The 19650-nt window shown below is 43.2% G+C and overlaps 1 protein-coding gene across 10 annotated transcripts in view; it reads right to left on the bottom strand.

Annotated features, from left to right (window-relative positions):
* The window catches only part of LOC118388426 (membrane-associated guanylate kinase, WW and PDZ domain-containing protein 1-like), a 203897-nt gene that overhangs the window by 55412 nt on the left and 128835 nt on the right, over positions 1–19650 (bottom strand). For 9 of the 10 annotated variants that reach the window (XM_035777495.1, XM_035777497.1, XM_035777496.1 and 6 more), the window contains 5 exons: positions 7793–7912; positions 6947–7153; positions 5232–5442; positions 4875–4957; positions 3331–3366 (listed from right to left, as the gene is read on the bottom strand). In XM_035777495.1, coding sequence (XP_035633388.1) covers positions 3331–3366; positions 4875–4957; positions 5232–5442; positions 6947–7153; positions 7793–7912 — 657 coding nt within the window. The remainder of the gene's footprint in view (positions 1–3330; positions 3367–4874; positions 4958–5231; positions 5443–6946; positions 7154–7792; positions 7913–19650) is intronic. The other variant, XM_035777500.1, reaches the window with a different exon arrangement.

Below are 19650 nucleotides of genomic sequence, written 5' to 3'. Positions count from 1 at the left end.
GGGATTTGACCGATCATGATCAACACCAGACGCTCAGATGGCGAAGAGGAGCTGGCGGTATGTGTGTGTGGTGGTCTAAATGTCAATTTTGGTTTAAAAATGTGTCGTTTAAATACGTCACGTTAAGATATATTTTCTTATTGTTCATGGCAGTAAGGGAATCTGATGTACAACGTTGACATCGCTGATGTAGGCGTGGTGTGTATATAATGGTATTCAATGTTGTCCTTGATTGTTTTATCACAGTCCGTCGCATGGCATTGTAGAACTTCACGAAGTCAATCATGTATTTATTCACCGCGGTCAAATTCATTAATGATGAGTTGTGTGAGAGGACGTTTTTAATTTTGTGTGTAACCAGGGACACTCGCATGTATATCTTCCATGACATCGATGCTGAGACTGAACGCCATAAATGGCCTGACAACACGGCCATAAAATGAGACCAATTAAATGAGAACTTTTTAGATAGAAACATGCATTAGTCATCTGTGAAGGCTGCTACATTGATACAGTCTAAGTATGTCTCAGTACGGCAGAGCAACTCATTATCTCTCCATACAGAGTAGTGTGATTAAAACAGCAGAGATGGAGTTAGCTAGCTACTGTACCAATGGCTATAGGGAAATGCCAGAGTGCTGTAATTGGTTACAAACAGATGTGTATAACTGAGTCCTCCGCTGTACAGTATCAGTCCTGCATCTCATTAGCCTCAGCCTATTAACTCAGCCTATATTCTGACGAGTGGTGTACACTTTCCCTCCACCAGCTTTAGAGGATTTGGAGTCAAGGTGTTAAGCCGGGAGAGGAGGGGGGGTGTGATGGTTGGAACATCCACAATACAGGGACTAGGCTTTAATATTGTCCAATGTTCTAAAGGGGAACATTATACTTTGAGCCAGCAGCACATCACTCACTGTAAATTAGAATCACTCTGTATTTCACACCAGAGTGTCTGTATTTCTTTTTTTTAATGTACTTTATTTATAGATTTTCAGATTTGAGAACAAAAAGAAAAACAGTACAACAAACCCAACCCCTCATTCACCCACCCACCCATACAGCCATCCCACCCATCCCTCCCATCCCACACATCCCTCCCATCCCATCCCATCCACCCACCCACCAGTGGCAGTATTTCTGAAGGAGATCCTGCCTGTGTGTTATTATTGCTGGGTGCCAGAGCCATCACGTCACTGCTGGGCTTACTGATACTGAGTGGGTGTAGTGGGATGAATCTGACACTTCAAAAAGAGCTCCCCTCTCCCCGGATGACCCCCACGCACACTCCAGCTCAAGGGTGACTAAGGTGACAAATTGTCGATTAAGCTTTTTGCATCTCATTCTGTCATCCTGACTATTTGATTGCTTCTGAGCGAGGAGCTGCACTACAGGGGCCATACGTCTGCAGTCCTATACACAATCTGAGCAATGGTATTAACAATGGCTGCTCCTACCTTGGCTGCTGTTCACCACATGGAGGAGGCTAAACACCGGTCTAGGATCAGTTCACCCTCACTTATCTCAGACCTAACCTTAAACCAGGGGTGTTTTCATGTCTCCCTGGCAAATAATTGATATCACTGATTGACCTGGTATTGCACACTCTTGGCTTCTCAGGTATAATTCAATCTCTGATTAATAGAAAATAACATACATCCTCAAATACTGATGACATTGGAGGATTGTGACTATTCACCCAAGTATTCCCCACTGAAATAGAATAGTGGGTAGTAGTTTTCTGAGCCCATCTCAGAGCCATGGCTGTTTAATAACCTCTAGTCACTAACCATCCCGCATGCAGGAGCGTAATCATCGACTGACACTAATTAGCATAACGCAACGGACATAAATATTCCTAGAAAATATTCCTATTCATGAAAATCACAAATGAAATATATTGAGACACAGCTTAGCCTTTTGTTAATCACCCTGTCGTCTCAGATTTTCAAAATATGCTTTATAGCCAAAGCTAGACAAGCATTTGTGTAAGTTTATCGATAGCCTAGCATAGCATTTTGTCCAGCTAGCAGCAGGTAACTTGGTCACGGAAATCAGAAAAGCAATCAAATTAAATTGTTTACCTTTGATGAGCTTCGGATGTTTTCACTCACGAGACTCCCAGTTAGATAGCAAATGTTCCTTTTTTCCAAAAATATTATTTTTGTAGGCGAAATAGCTCCGTTTGTTCTTCACGTTTGGCTGAGAAATCGCCAGGAAATTGCAGTCACGAAAACGCCAAAAAATATTCCAAATTAGCTCCATAATATCGACAGAAACATGGCAAACATTGTTTATAATCAATCCTCAAGGTGTTTTTCAAATATCTATTCGATAATATATCCGCCGGGACAATTCGTTTTTCAGTAGGACTGATTGGAATAATGGCTACCTCTGTATTTTACGCGAGAGTCACTCTGGGAGCCATCAGGTGACCACTTACACAATGTATCCGCTTACGGGTATTCTTCAACATAAATGCGTAAAACTACGTCACAATGCTGTAGACACCTTGGGGAATATGGAGAAAAAGTAATCTGGTTGATAGCCCATTCACTGCTCCATAGGGACGCATTGGAACGCAGAGATTTCAAAAGATGAGTCACTTCCGGATTGGTTTTTTCTCATGCTTTCGCCTGCAACATCAGTTCTGTTATACTCACAGACAATATTTTTACAGTTTTGGAAACTTTAGAGTGTTTTCTATCCTAAGCTGTCAATTATATGCATATTCTAGCATCTTGTCCTGACAAAATATTCAGTTTACTACGGGAACGTTATTTTTCCAAAAATGAAAATACTGCCCCCTAGTCACAAAATTAAAGCCCCCATCTGGCTCCAGAGACTGATGCACCAGCAGACAGTGGAGGGTAAAGTGCTCTTTGCTAGCCCTGTTTGCTAGACCAGTTTGCTAGCCCAGTTATAATATGAGCCCCAGTGGATGGAATGATGGGGCTTGAGGGTGAGAGGTCCATTTGACGAGAGGCCCATTAGGAAATGATCATCAGGTCAACGCGCCTCTCGTCAATGGTTCTCTCTTTAATAGGGCACGCTGGCTCGCGGGCGTGTGGGTTAACCCTGCAAGAACTGCCCACTCAGCAGACACAAGCTAGCAAGCTTGCACACACACACATGCAAGCACACACAGACAATATATTATTAACCATTTGATTATAATGTTTACACCCTCTAGGCAGAAAGGGAGAGATGTTATAAGCTGTAAGAAGCCAGGGTGGCATTGTCACTGAAGCAGTACAGGAAGCATGTTATACAGTAGCCAGGTTTCCCAGAAGACACAGCAGGGGGAGGGGAGAAAAGAAAGAGGCCTACCTAGCTCACTGTCCAGCTCTTCTGTGTGTACCCCTTCTTCTCCAGGAGAAAGCCATCAGGCCAGGAGAGAGAGAGTGGAGGACCAAGTGTGGGGGGTGAAGAGACAGGGGGGGGAAAGGAGAGAGAGCAGGGAAGAGAAAGAGAGAGAGCACCAGAGGGTTAGAGATTGATTTTGATTCCAAGCCTCAAACCAAGCTCAGAGAGCAGCAAAATTTGGCTCCATACATTGTAAAAACATAAAGTGTCTGGAATGGTTTGCTCCCGAGTTGTGTAGAAGTCTAAAGAACTGCACCTCAGTGCTAGAGGTGTCACTACAGACACTGGTTAGATTCCAGGCTGTAAATAAGAATTTGTTCTTAACTGACTTGTGTAGCTCAGTTGGTGGCGCTTGTAACGCCAGGGTAGTGGGTTCGATTCCCGGGACCACCCATACGTAGAATGTATGCACACATGACTGTAAGTCGCTTTGGATAAAAGCGTCTGCTAAATGGCATATATTATTATTATATTATTAGTTAAATAAAATGATAAATAAAAAATCAAATAAATAATAAGCTAAATCCAAGGTAAATCTATACTAAAATCACTTAATGCATCTTGCCAATATCTGTCATATCTTTATATTAGCCACGGTCTGTAACATAACGTTAAACACACTTCCTACTTTGCCATTGGGTGACACTGTTTCATACTTACTAAAGCTCTCGAAAAACCAGCTCCAGAAATCAATAGGTGCATTAAAGTGAAATAAATGTGTCATACCAGAGAGACAGACATACATTATAATACTGAACTGAACATTTTAGGTTGGGGCGGGTGAAAACAGCTGCCACTAAATATGAATCATAGTTCATGCACCATATGCTTGACAATATGAATAATCTCTCCATCTATCCTGTGTCCTCATGCAGCAGTTCGAGAGGACAGAACTAATAGGAGCCATCTCATCAACAGAAGTACCTCAGAATACATGTAGAGGACACATGGTGGGGGAGAGGAGGGGAGAGAGAGACAGGAGGGAGAGATAGGAGGGAACAGAGAGTAGGGGAGATAGAGATGGGGAGATAAGAGGTGGGGAGAGGAGGGGAGGAGAGAGAGAGGAAGGAGGAGGGGAGAGAGATGACAGGAGAGAGAGGAAGGAGAGGAGGGAGTGGAGGGGAGAGAGAGGAAGGAGAGGAGGGAGTGGAGAGAGAGGAAGGAGAGGAGGGAGTGGAGGGGAGAGAGAGGAAGGAGAGAGAGCCAGATGAAGTGCTAGTGTTTTGAGTGGGTGGGTGGGCTTGTATTTGCTCCTCTACAGTTCAAGGTACATATTTTATTGATGCTAGATGATGCAAATAACCCAGTCAGACCTTCAGGCTGCCAGGGCGTCTTGCTCAGACGTTACCGCAGGCAGGCAGCACACGAGAGACCAGAATATTACTCTGTCTCATCTCATTTCACACTATGGTGGCTCAAGTGTGCCATCTGCAGGCCACTCATGGAATCACAGATGTGACAGACAAGCAACTGATTTCACACACACACAGAGCCTGTGGTGGACGTACCATCATCTTCACATTCTTCCAGAGGTTTGGGAGGCTTGTCCAGGCAGCGTGGGTCGATCCAGGAAGTGGTTTTTGTGTTGTGGCTATAGATAGACACACATTACATGACAGAATCACAGACAGAAACATTGTTCTGACTGGGAAGGCATCAAACACTCACTGTCTGAAAAACACCCTCACTTCCATGGCTAAATATGATACACACTGTGAAGTAATCAGACTCAGTGTTAAAGGCAAGTGTCAAAGGTAGAAAGTGGCACAATATTTTATTGAGAAGATTGTAATTTAAATACTATTATGGATGTTGGGTATAGAGCCGTGTTATATAGTGTGTTATGGGGTGCATAGGATACATACTCTATAAAGTAGAGCTCTCCGTTCTCGGTGTAGGCCATCTCCCAGTTGTCAGTTAGAGGTCCCAGGGGGTCCTCTTCTGTGGGAGGATGGCTGAGGTGTATGTGTGTCTGCTGAGAGTCCTCCGTGGTGGATGACAATGTGTTGTTCACACCGTAGGACGGGGCGTTCTCACGCGGGGCGTAGGGGTGCTCGTCAGGTTCACTTGAGTCTCCTGTGGGGGGAGGGTGGCGGGAATGGGAAAACATGTGTAAACAAAATGCACAATGCACACATTCTGTGACAATGACACTATAGTTTGGTGGCCTTTCGGTTACATGTCCAACGCTCTAACCACTAGGCTAACTGCCGCCCCAGGTATCAGGCGGAGTTTTGATAGATACAAATCTGTCGCCCTTTCCCTGAACAAGGCAGTTAACCCACTGTTCCTAGACCGTCATTGAAAATAAGAATTGGTTCTTAACAGACTTGCCTAGTTAAATAAAGGAATAAAAAAAGTATATAATAAAAAAAAAAATTAAATCCTGTCTAGTAGTTTAGAGGTAAAGGAATGGCTCTCCCTTTCACAAACACACACACTTGGCGAACACTTGACTGCTGTTGTTGCGGACTGAGCGAGGCCCCTGATCTGACCTCTTGGGGAGAGTGATGATTAGATTAGTGCTCCTGTTCTCTCTGAGGACATCAAATCCTATTCACACCCCTGGCATCTGGCTAGGCTACAAATACTGGTAACAAATGAACTACTCTTGGTCCAATCTGAAATCAATCCCACATCACCACAAATATTCTCAGACCTGAGTCATGCTGCATTGCTGAAGAGTAGGGGTCAGTTAATATGACCCAATCACAAATAAAATACCAATACCTAAATATACCAGGAGAGTGGAGGAAAATATATTTTTTTGAAAGCACTGATATTCCAATACAAAAGAGAAAAACTAACAACGTAGTACTCGCATATGAAAAATATGGAACATTACCAAACAACAGTCACCAAACACCAATCACAAAATGTTTAAAAAACACCAATCACAAAATGTTTAAAAAACACCAATCACAACATGTAAAAACCAGCAATCACAACATGTAAAAACCAGCAATCACAACATGTAAAAACCAGCAATCACAACATTTAAAAACCAGCAAACGCAACATTTAAAAACCAGCAATCGCATCATGTAAAAGTCACATATACGTGACTCATACATGTAGACCGACCTGTGTTCACGAGCCTAGTATTTCGAGAAAAATATTTTTTATCTATTGCAAATACAAAAGAAAACAGTGAGATGTTAGATGAAAACTGATATCAAGAACACACACACACAGTTCTACAAGTAAGAAAATGATCATGCTCCTGTTCACATGTACATTGAGTGGATACATATTAATTCTCTCAAACAGCCCATGTCAAATCATGTTGTATTAGTGACCATTAACAACTTAGTTCAGTATCAAACATGAAAGGTACACATTCTGCTATCGCAGCCAGGTGGCACTATTTTTTCTGCTCTCAGATATACAGTGGCGGATGTAGGCTGAACAACCAACTAACCACTCACCACACAAAGAACCACTTGTATCCTGCACTCTTTCCCATAGCCCAGCAGTCTCTCCCTCCCTCCCCCTCTCCCCTACCCCCTGTCTTCCTCCCATTCTCCTTTTCCCTCACCCACTCTCTAACAGTCTTTCCCTCTCCCTCCTCTCTCTCTTACCTGTTAAACTACTGCTCATCTCCGGGAGTTCCTCGTCCTCCTCCAGGTCTACAGGCACTATTCCAGCATTTTGCATCTCATTGTAGGACTTGGTGCGTCGGGGAGTGGAGTGCTGGGAGCCCGGGAGGCTGTCTTGCAAAGCATCACTGGTAATCACTTTCCCACTAGGGGGCTGCCTTGGCGGCTTGGGTGTTCCATAATAGTTACCTAGGCAACAGGAGGACATTAGCATGTTTAGAAAAAAAGGAGGGAAGGAATAAAGAGGAAGGCGGGAGAAGAGGGGGGTATAATCACAGAGTCGTTGTATGCAGATGAGGGACTAAGAAGGCATGACCACAGAGTTTGGGATTTGTAGTCTAGTGCATTCTATTGGAGGAAGTGAGGAGGCTGTTTGTTTCCTCTGGGTGAGTGGAGCATTGTCTAGGCCCACTGACCAAGCTACAGTGACAGAACAGCCACTTCATTAAATGTGCATGTGAATTTATGGTATTTATGCGTGACAGGTGTTGATTGCGATTCTTCGCTATTAAAATATACACAATACTGAAAGTTGCTTGCGAACAATGGCAGACACCTTCCCCTTCTCTCACGTCTCATGTCTTTGACCCCTTTCACACTGAACATAATGCCAGGGTAATGATGACTTTATCCTGTGGGAATGGGATTATACACACAGGGTGTGAATCCCTTGTAGTCTTGACTACTAAATGCAGAAGCCTGTTTAATTAAAAAAACTCCTAGTACACTCACCTCCAGAGACATACAGTACACTACACCCACATACAGTAATTACCAAAGTAAACAACTTGTCCAGGATTCAACTGATGACCTGCTGCAAATAGTTACCTTCATATGCTCCTATTTCCAGAAGGGTCCCACTCTGCTCCAAAGCCAGAAAGTCCTCCACAGGCAGGAAGTTGTAATCTATTCCAGGGACCTCTCCATCACGTGGGGGGCGGGTTGTACCTGAGGAGCCAACAAGAGAGTGGAACGGGTCAGTCAACCAAGAAGACAATGTTAGGTGATGGTATGGCCAATATTAATGTAGCCTTCCACACAGGAAATGTGGCTAAAATTGGAGTGAGATTAACTCAGATATATGCTCCAATATAAAGCATGTTTAAATAGTCAGTAGCTAGGTTTTCATCCAATTGACGATAGATTTTCATACGAATATTCTAAAATCCGAAATAAAAATGGTGTCAATTTTTCCATCAGAGAAATGTTTCCATCATATCTCTGAATCCTGGCTTAGGAAGGCAACCAAAAATTCTAACATTTCCATCCCCAACTACAACATTTTCCACCAAGTTAGAACTGTTGCAATCCACCAAGTTAGAACTGTTGCAATCCACCACAGAGGACTCTGTTGCAATCTACTGCAGAGAGTCTGCAGAGTTCTGTCATGCTATCCAGGTCTGTGCCCAAACAGTTCGAGCTTCAACCTTTCCAGAAATAAGTCTCATTGTTGCCGCTTGTTATAGACCCACAGGACACCATACAGTGCCTTGCGAACGTATTCGGCCCCCTTGAACTTTGCGAACTTTTGCCACATTTCAGGCTTCAAACATAAAGATATAAAACTGTATTTTTTTGTGAAGAATCAACAACAAGTGGGACACAATCATGAAGTGGAACGACATTTATTGGATATTTCAAACTTTTTTAACAAATCAAAAACTGAAAAATTGGGTGTGCAAAATTATTCAGCCCCTTTACTTTCAGTGCAGCAAACTCTCTCCAGAAGTTCAGTGAGGATCTCTGAATGATCCAATGTTGACCTAAATGACTAATGATGATAAATACAATCCATCTGTGTGTAATCAAGTCTCCGTATAAATGCACCTGCACTGTGATAGTCTCAGAGGTCCGTTAAAAGCGCAGAGAGCATCATGAAGAACAAGGAACACACCAGGCAGGTCCGAGATACTGTTGTGAAGAAGTTTAAAGCCGGATTTGGATACAAAAAGATTTCCCAAGCTTTAAACATCCCAAGCAGCACTGTGCAAGCGATAATATTGAAATGGAAGGAGTATCAGACCACTGCAAATCTACCAAGACCTGGCCGTCCCTGTAAACTTTCAGCTCATACAAGGAGAAGACTGGTCAGAGATGCAGCCAAGAGGCCCATTATCACTCTGGATGAACTGCAGAGATCTACAGCTGAGGTGGGAGACTCTGTCCATAGGACAACAATCAGTCATATATTGCACAAATCTGGCCTTTATGGAAGAGTGGCAAGAAGAAAGCCATTTCTTAAAGATATCCATAAAAAGTGTTGTTTAAAGTTTGCCACAAGCCACCTGGGAGACCACCAAACATGTGGAAGAAGGTGCTCTGGTCAGATGAAACCAAAATTGAACTTTTTGGCAACAATGCAAAACGTTATGTTTGGCGTAAAAGCAACACAGCTCATCACCCTGAACACACCATCCCCACTGTCAAACATGGTGGTGGTAGCATCATGGTTTGGGCCTGCTTTTCTTCAGCAGGGACAGGGAAGATGGTTAAAATTGATAGGAAGATGGATGGAGCAAAATACAGGACCATTCTGGAAGAAAACCTGATGGAGTCTGCAAAAGACCTAAGACTCGGACGGAGATTTGTCTTCCAACAAGACAATGATCCAAAACATCAAGAAAAATCTACAATGGAATGGTTCAAAAATAAAGATATCCAGGTGTTAGAATGGCCAAGTCAAAGTCCAGACCTGAATCCAATCGAGAATCTGTGGAAAGAACTGAAAACTGCTGTTCACAAATGCTCTCCATCCAACCTCACTGAGCTCGAGCTGTTTTGCAAGGAGGAATGGGAAATAATTTCAGTCTCTCGATGTGCAAAACTGATAGAGACATACCCCAAGCGACTTACAGCTGTAATCGCAGCAAAAGGTGGCTCTACAAAGTATCAACTTAAGGGGGCTGAATAATTTTGCACGCCCAATTTTTCAGTTTTTGATTTGTTAAAAAAGTTAGAAATATCCAATAAATGTCGTTCCACTTCATGATTGTGTCCCACTTGTTGTTGATTCTTCACAAAAAAATACAGTTTTATATCTTTATGTTTGAAGCCTGAAATGTGGCAAAAGGTCGCAAAGTTCAAGGGGGCCGAATACATTCGCAAGGCACTGTATGTGAATTAATCGCCCCCCATTTATCTTCAGAGTTTGTACTGTTAGGCGACCCAAACTGGGATATGCTAAACACCCAGGCCGCCCGACAATCTAAGCTCGATGCCCTCAATCTTCAACAAATTATTATGGAACCTACCAGGTACAACCTCAAATCCATTAACACGGGCACCCTCATCTTGACCAACCAGCCCTCTAAATACTCCTTTGCTGTCTTCAACCAGGATCTCAGTGATCACTGCCTCCTTGCCTGCGTCCGTAATGGGTCCGCGGTCAAACGACCACTCCTCATCACTGTCCAACGCTCCCTATAACACATCAGCAAGAAGGCCTTTCTAATCGGCCTGGCCCGGGTATCCTGGAAGGATATTGACTTCATCCCGTCAGTAGAGGATGCCTGGTTATTCTTTAAAAGTGCTTTCCTCACCATCTTAAATAAGCATGCCCCATTCACAAAATGTAGAACCTTGGTTAACTCCAAACCTGACTGCCCTTGACCAGCACAAAAACATCCTGTGGCGTACTGCATTAGCATCGAATAGCCCCCGCGACATGCAACTTTTCAGGGAAGTTAGGAACCAATATACACAGGCAAATAGAAAGCAAAGACTAGCTTTTTCAAACAGAAATGTTCATCCTGTAGCACAAACTCAAAACATTTCTGGGACACTGTAAAATACATGGAGAATAAGAGCACCTCCTCCCAACTGCCCACTGCACAGAGGCTAGGAAACACTGTCACCACCGAAAAATCTACAATAATCGAGAATTTCAATAAGCATTTCTCTACGGCTGGCCATGCTTTCTACCTGGCTACCCCTACCCCGGTCAACAGCTCTGCACCCCCCACAGCAACTTGCCCAAGCCTCCCCCATTTCTCCTTCACCCAAATCCAGATAGCTGATGTTCTGAAAGAGCTGAAACATCTGGAACCCTACAAATCAGCTGGGCTAGACAATCTGGACCCTCTCTTTCTAAAATTATCCGCCACAATTGTTGCAACCCCTATTACTAGCCTGTTCAACCTCTCGTATCATCCGAGATCCCCAAAGATTGGAAAACTGCCGCAGTCATCCCCCTCTTCAAAGGGGGAGACACTCCTGACCCAAACTGTTACAGACCTATCTATATATATCCTATCCTGCCTTTCCAAGATCTTCAAAAGCCAAGTTAATAAACAGATCACCGACCATTTCGAATCCCACCGTACCTTTTCCGCTATGCAATCTGGATTCTGAGCTGGTCATGGGTGCACCTCAGCCATGCTCAAGGTCCTAAAAGATATCATAACCTCTATTGATAAAAGACAATACTGTGCAGCCGTATTCTCGACCTGGCCAAGGCTTTCAACTCTGTCAATCGCCGTATTCTTATCGGCAGACTCAACAACCTTGGCTTCTCAAATGACTGCCTCGTCTGGTTCACCAACTACTTATCAGACAGAGTTCAGTGTGTCTCTGGCAGCCACAGGGTTCAATTCTCAGGCAGACTTCTTTCTCTGTATACATCAATGATGTCGCTCTTGCTGCTGGTGATTCTCTGATCCACCTCTACGCAGACGACACCATTCTGTATACAACTGGACATTCTTTGGACACTATGTTAACAAACCTCCAAATGAGCATCAATGCCATACAACTCTCCTTCCATGGCCTACAACTGATCTTAAATGCAAGTAAAACTAAATGCATGCTCTTCAACCGATCGCTGCCTGCACCTGCCCGCCCGTCTAGCATCACTACTCTGGCCGGTTCTGAATTTGTGGACAATTACAAATACCTAGGTGTCTGATTAAAAACTGTAAACTCTCCTTCCAGATTCACATTAAGCATCTTTAATCCAAAATGTAATCTAGAATTAGCTTCGTATTTCGCAACAAAGCATCCTTCACTCACGCTGCCAAACATACCCTCGTAAAACTGACTATCTTACCGATCCTTGACTTCGGCGATATCATTTACAAAATAGCCTCCAACACTCTACTCAGCAAACTGGACGCAGTCTATCACAGTGCCATCCATTTTGTCACCAAAGCCTCATATACTACCCACCACTGCGACCTGTATGCTCTTGCTGGCTGGCCCTCGCTTCATATTTGTCGCCATACCCACTGGCTCCAGGTCATTTATAGATCTTTGCTAGGTAAAGCCACACCTTATCTCAGCTCACTGGTCACCAGAGCAGCACCCACCCATAGCACACGCTCCAGCAGGTATATTTTGCTGGTCACCCCCCAATGCCAAATCCTCCTGTGGCCACCTTTCCTTCCAGTTCTCTGTTGCCAATAACTGGAACGAATTGGAAAAATCACTGAAGCTGGAGACTCATATCTCCCTCGCTAACTTTAAGCATCAGCTGTCAGAGCAGCTTACAGATCATTGCACCAGTACATAGCCCATCTGTAAATAGCCCACCCAACTACCTCATCCCCGTATTGTTGTCTTTTTTGTTTGCTCCTTTGCACCCCAGTATCTCCACTTGCACATTCATCTTCTGCACATCACTCCAGTGTTTAATTGCTAAATTGTAATTATTTCGCCACTATGGCCTATTTATTGACTTACCTCCCTAATCTTACTTAATTTCCACACAATGTATGTATACTTTTCTATTGTTTTATTGATGGTACGTTTGTTTATTCCATGTGTAACTGTGTTTGTGTCGCACTGCTTTGCTTTATCATGGCCATGTTGCAGTTGTAAATGAGAACTTGTTCTCAACTGGCCTACCTGGTTAAATAAAGGTGAAAAAAAATACATTTTTTACTTGTTGTGGAAAAAAGTCTGTGCACAATTACGTAGTGCACATAAAAATAACTTTTGCAGGTAAATTCCCATGGACCGAATAAAAAATACAAGTTCAATTGGTTTCCATTGCATTTTCAACTCTACTGATGGTTTTGTCACAAATAAAGTGTATTTAGCTAATGTGCCTACTCTGGTAATGGCACCAGTGCTCCAGCTAACAGCTTGCAGATACAGTGTGGTTATAGCATACATCATGAGATTATTGTGGACAAAGGTGCAAGATTATTTACATTTTTCCAAACGGCAGCCAAGCATTGATCATCATGTCACCAGAATAAGAGCCTAAATACTTATTGAAAGGAGCATCAGGCTCATCACCCTGCACTTTCACCCAGGAGTGCAACATTAGTTTTAGAAGTGGGGGGGGGGGCATAATTATTCTATATATTTTTATATAATTATTCTATACATCAGGCCTGTTGTGATTTTTTATTAGGCGTGTACTTTACTCACATAAAAAGGTTGGATGGAAACCACAGGAGTTGAGGCACCTTAATTGGGGAGAACGGGCTTGTGGTAATGACTGGAGCAGAGTCCGTGGAATGGTATCAAATACATCAAACATGGTTGCCATGTGTTTGATACCATTCCATTTGCTCCTTTCCAGCCATTATTATGAGCCGTCCTCCCCTCAGCAGCCTCCACTGATGGAAACCTGGGTAGTGTCATGATTCAAGCATGACACATAGTGACAAAAAAAATAATTTAACAGTGACAATGACCACTTAAATTGGAGGACAAGTTAAAGATGAGTCTTGTTTATTTATGCATTCATTATGAGGTGCTGTAGAAACCCTGTGAGTCTGAGTAACACTACTGTGTGGTGAGTGGGGAAAGTGTGTGTGTGTAGATCAAATCACATTTTATTGGTCGGGTACACCAGTTTACATACATAATCCAAAAGTTTTCAGAAATAACAAGAAATGATGACATTTAACATAGAGATGTATGCGAGGGGGACTGTTTGGCAATCAACGCTGTGAACGGCTTTCCTGTGCGTGTAACTGTACATGTTATTGGATGCTGACAGGGGCCAGTTGGTGTAGTCAGTATTAAACAGCTCTACGGTGCGTTGGTGACAACATTATGTAACACTGCTATGTTAATTGACGACAGGATGGCAGAGCCAGTCAAACTCGACCCTCGCCCACTATCTCGCTCTTATATCGCTCCTTCTCTCCATCTCTCTCTGTTTCTGCCTTCTACTCTCCATTACCTAAACAATGTAGTTAAAATACTACTACGACTAAGATATTCTGCTCAAACCAATAATGATTGAGGTAATGCTTTGTCATGGTGGATTAATTAAAATACATACGCTTATGATATTTTCAATACGTTTTTTTTTTTAACACACATACCATCGGTCTACTCTACATGTTGCTCAGTACACTGTGGTGTCTTTACAAAGATGTCTGTCCACGAGGCAGCAGCTGCTTCCCCTTAAGCAATGGATTGGTAACCACATCTCTCCTGTTCTCTTTCTCTTCAGTATGAGAGCAACAGCCTCCAATCCTCTATCGCCCCATCACTGAGCTGATGAGAATATGGCTGCTGGTCATAATAGCACGGGGAGCTGGGAGAAGGTGCTGGGAAATGCTCCTCACCGCAGCAGCCATTTTAATGACAGCTGTCAAATCAGACCCGTGGCGATAACTCACACACCCCACTGCCGTGGTCTCATCCCACCACGGTCATATTCTCAATCACTTCTTCAATATTATCTCCCCTGTAGCCACCGCTACATAGGAGATGTGACTTAACAGCATTGTGTTCTGTTTACAACATAGCTTGTGTACAACATCACTGCGATCATCGATTTAAAATCTCAGGCTGGTCATTGTTGTTCACAACTCCTCCACAATCAGTGCTGGGAAATATTGATGCGCAAGACAAACCCTCAAACAAAGCATGAACTTTATCAGAGAAACTTTGAAGCGTCTCCCATTGCAGGCAATACATCTGTAGAGTGTTGATCTTGGTGGAGGCTTCCCCCAGGATGAGTGTTCTACTAAAAAAGCAGACTCAGTAGAGTGCTGTTGACTCATCCCACCAATCACACGGCTCCCCTCGGACACAAACAGGAAGTGTGGGTTGTTATCAGTATTTCCAGGCCAAAAAAGCCAGCCTCTCGGCCAGATTAGGACACTGTCATTCCTATTGAGTTAATGAATTCCCTGTCCCATACAAAAGCTCAATTGATGTCTGCTATGGAAGAGAGAGTCCTTCTCAAAGCTCCTCAGAGTATCAATTTAACGAGTAGCGCCACAGTACAGGCCTCATTCGTTCCAGTCTGACCTCACAAACCCAGAGGAACACAAGAGAGAGCACAGAAATAACCGTTACACAGTTAGCATAATCCACGCATCAAGACACAATAAAGCCTTTGAGATAAGATGCAAGCGTGAGCCAAACGTTAACTCATGGCTAGAAGTACTGTTGAGATATGTCGGTGCAATAAGATCATCAGTAAAACAGTAGAAACTTGACTGATGATAAGGTTTTAAATACTGAGTAGCTGTCCACTCATAATGTACTATTTAGCATGGTAGCACAGTTATTTGTATGCTACAACATTAGAATGTTCTGTTAACCACTGCAGTGACATACAGTGCCTTGCGAAAGTATTCGGCCCCCTTGAACTTTGCGACCTTTTGCCACATTTCAGGCTTCAAACATAAAGATATAAAACTGTATTTTTTTGTGAAGAATCAACAACAAGTGGGACACAATCATGAAGTGGAACGACATTTATTGGATATTTCAAACTTTTTTAACAAATCAAAAACTGAAAAATTGGGCGTGCAAAATTAAAAACAACCAAAAACAGAGAAAACTAGAATGCCATTTGGACCTAAACTGAGAGTACACAGTGGCAGAATACCTGATCTCTGTGAGTTTGTCCAAATTTAAGAAAAGCTTGGACTACTAACAGACTCAGTGAGCATAACCTTGCTATTGAGAGGCCAACGTAGGCAGACCTGGCTCTCAAGAGAAGACGGTTATGTGCACACTGCCCACAAAATGAGGTGAAAACTGAGCTGTACTTCCTAAACTCCTGTCAAATGTATGACCATAAAGACACATATTTCCCCCAGATTACACAGACCCACAAAGAATTTGAAAACACATCAAATTTTGATCAACTCCCATATCTATTAGAAATACCAGTGTGCCATCACAGTAGCAATAGTTGTGACTTGTTGCCACACGAAAAGGGCAACCAGTGAAGAACAAACACCATTGTAAATACAAGCCATATTTATTATTTATTTTTCCTTTTGTTCTTTAACTATTTTCACATTCACACTATACATATCCATATGACATTTGAAATGTCACTATTCCTTTGAAACTTTTGTGAGTGTAATGTTTAATGTTAATTTTTAATTGAACTTTTTAGAAAATGTATTATCTATTTCACTTGCTTTGGCAATGTAAAAATATGTTTCCCATGCCAATATAGCACTTTTTTGTCAGTTATATTTGACCGTGCATGGCATCTCTGTAACCCCATGTAAACCGTCCCCCTCCCTCCCGTGATCCTTCCATCCCAGCACATGCCCTGCTGCTCTCGGGTGACTGGGCCACCTGTTGACACAGGAGCACGACATGGTACACAGACCAGCCTGTAATGCTTCAAAGGTTAGCAGAGGAAACACTTCACAATCAGCAGCCACACACGCACACACAAACCTGTAGCTTGCCTACTACTAAGGGGGAGGGGCTGTGGCCACCAAATGGCATTGTCCCGGTCCAAACAATGAGTAACTATCTGCTAATAAAGCAACCTCTCCCCGGCAATACATAGACACACACACCTGGATGTGTCCTCGGTCACTGTGAATGAGGTGTTCTCCTGCATCTCTCTTCTGTTCCGCATGAGTGTCCTGGTCTGACCTAATCAACCCCATAGCCAGTGACCTAAACCACATCCCCATGTGACTGCAGCTGAAATTAGCAACATCACAACTAGTCTACAATCACCCCTGACCATGTCACAGCCATCATCATTAACCTGTTTTCACCCCCTATGCATTGGTAATGTTTCCTCTACAATCACAAACAATACATCATCCCCTGGCCTGGCATGCAACCATCACTCCTGTTGTTGTGAGCTGGATGCTATAAGGGGGGGGTGCCATCAACGTGATAATTTTACCACAATCTATACATAACCACCACCGTTCACCAGTTATAATTACCTTTAGAGTCACTGTAAACTAAGCCATCTACCTCAGAGACATTCAATAACCTACTGCCTACAGTCTTATCCCTGTCATCTCCAATGAAGTGCTAACTATCACACACAACCCTGAGTCTATCCTTCTCGCCATCATTGACCATAGTTACACTCCCCCCTGGTCCTTGTCTCAGATTGACACTTCTCCTCAGGGCCTCCTTCCCACCCAATAGATTAACGTGTGGGCAGGTGTGTGGTATGATACAGTGGGAGGGAAGGACAGAGCTGTTGATTCAGTTAGGACAGGCCTGACTGGTCTCACCTCCTGCCTTACAATCCCATTACCAATCCACCCTGGCCCGAGAGTGTGTTCACAGGAAGCCCTTTATTTCTTTGTCCCTCTGGCTGTGTCCCTCAGTGCTGCAGGAAACAACCCAGCAGCCTCCTGTAAAACAGTCCTCTCTTCCTTTATAGCACTACATCATGGATGCTTCCAGCCAACATATCAGAAGGTGGGAATCTGTGCTGTATAGAGTGGAACAATCTCCTCCCATACTGTATATAAAATAAACAGTTTATCATGTGCCTTGTCCAACTACATGGATCTCTTCAATGCCCTCAGTGATGGGGATTCGAGTCAACTAACCTCTGCCTTTTGGTCGTCACCGAACTGCTGCACTGGCAGACTAATCCAAGAGCCTACTGCATATTTAATTGATGACAGACTATTTTAGGGAGCCTCTGCTCTCTCTTTGGCTGGCACAATTGACTCAGATATTTTCAACACTGACATTTGTGAGGCTAGACCCTGACAGTAATATTTGATTTGAGTGCAAAATTGCAGGACAAAAAGACAGAAATGATTCTGACTCAATTACATAGCACTCTACATTCCCTTGGCCGATGAAGGACTGGCAAGGAGAAGATTACATTCAGATCACCCGCTTTTGGTTCAGGACAGAGAGGACAGAAATATATAGAACCAGGGTAGAAAATAGCCCATCTCTGCACTGACAGAGATGGCACCACTGAGGCAAACACACACGGCTCTAAAATCAATCACGTTTTGAACATCACAGTTCCAAAATAGATCAGAAAGGCAAAAGGAGGTTGTGGAGGCACGCTGCTGCTCAAAATAGCTGTGTGTGAAAATCGGTTTATTTCCTCTCTACAGCTCCGTTCCCCAGAGCAGCAGAGCCCCCCAGAGCCTGTGCTTGGATTTCAGCTACGACCTACATTCAGCCCTTCCCACAAGGGCAACACAGAATTGGACTTCTTGGCCGACTTCTATGCGACAGAACGGAGACAGTGAGCCACACTCCGCCATCACATTACTGACTGCATGTCTTCCTCCTTGATAATGAGATACAGAGCTGTTTCAAAGGGTGGACATGATTTTGTTGCATGTATAGCTAACAACCTAGTGCCCAATGATCAAGTCCTTAAACATTCAACGTAAAAACGATGGTGTGTCATGCCCCCCAGAATTAGCTGCATACTGTAGCCTACATTTGAGCGGCCAAAATTATTTAGTTTTGTCTGGGCTGAATCCTACCTAGCAGACCATCTGTGGTGAGGCTACTGTAGCCTGCATTTCCATTTCCATGTAAAATTACCTATGTGCACCAAAATGTGAATTTCATAGGTGCATGTCAAATTAGGTGTCAAATAAAATGAAGGCATATTTACATTTTTCAACCATTTTCCATCCGAAAAAGCAAAGGCTTTGATTTCAGAGGAGAAAGGGGTCTTAGAAAACATCTATCAGAAAAAGTCTTCAAATGTATTAAAGATACATCAACACACAATAATCTTGAAGTAAAGACCCCTGCCAACTAATATCATGTTTAGTTTTTAAATTTAAGAAACATTGCCTTTGAAATTACATTACCAAAATCCCACATATCTTTATAAGATATATTCTAATTTCTCTCCCTCATGAGGAGGGAAGATAATGAAAGTTCACAGGAGTAACAAGTAAAGGTAGACCTATCAATTAGTTCTAGTATTTTTACTGGTATACATTTTTTATTTATTTTTTATTAAAATTAGTAACGGAATTTCCAGAAAAGAAATCGCTAAACAACATTTTTGCAATTGAATTGGCTACAATGGGAAATCATAGTAGTCACAAACCACAGTTGGGTTCACAAGTTTGGACAGTACAGCACATTAAAGAAAAGTAGAGTATTGTACAAGCGTTGCAGGTCCTAATCCAGGCACTTGTCCTCTCCTGCCTGGACTACTGCAACTCACTGTTGGCTGGACGTGCAACTTGTGCCATCCAACCCCTGCAATTATCCAGAACGCTACAGCCCACCTGGTTTTCAACCTTCCTAAGTTCTCTTATGTAACGCTGCTCCTCCGCACACTTCACTGGCTTCCAGTACAAGACCATAGTGCTTACCTACAGAACAGCAAGATGAACTGCCCCTCCCTACCTTCAGGCTATGCTGAAACCCTTACATCACAACATGATCACTCCGTTCGGCCACCTCAGGTCTGTTTGCCCTCCCACCCCTACAGGAATCTAGGACAGCAGTGTCCCTACCTCTTCAAACAGTATCTTAAATAATCTTCCTCC

This window comes from Oncorhynchus keta, chromosome 10 (assembly GCF_023373465.1).
Source record: "Oncorhynchus keta strain PuntledgeMale-10-30-2019 chromosome 10, Oket_V2, whole genome shotgun sequence".
Taxonomy (NCBI): domain Eukaryota; kingdom Metazoa; phylum Chordata; class Actinopteri; order Salmoniformes; family Salmonidae; genus Oncorhynchus; species Oncorhynchus keta.
The sequence above is the reverse complement of the archived record's forward strand: the minus strand, read 5'-3'. Positions and strand labels throughout refer to the sequence as shown.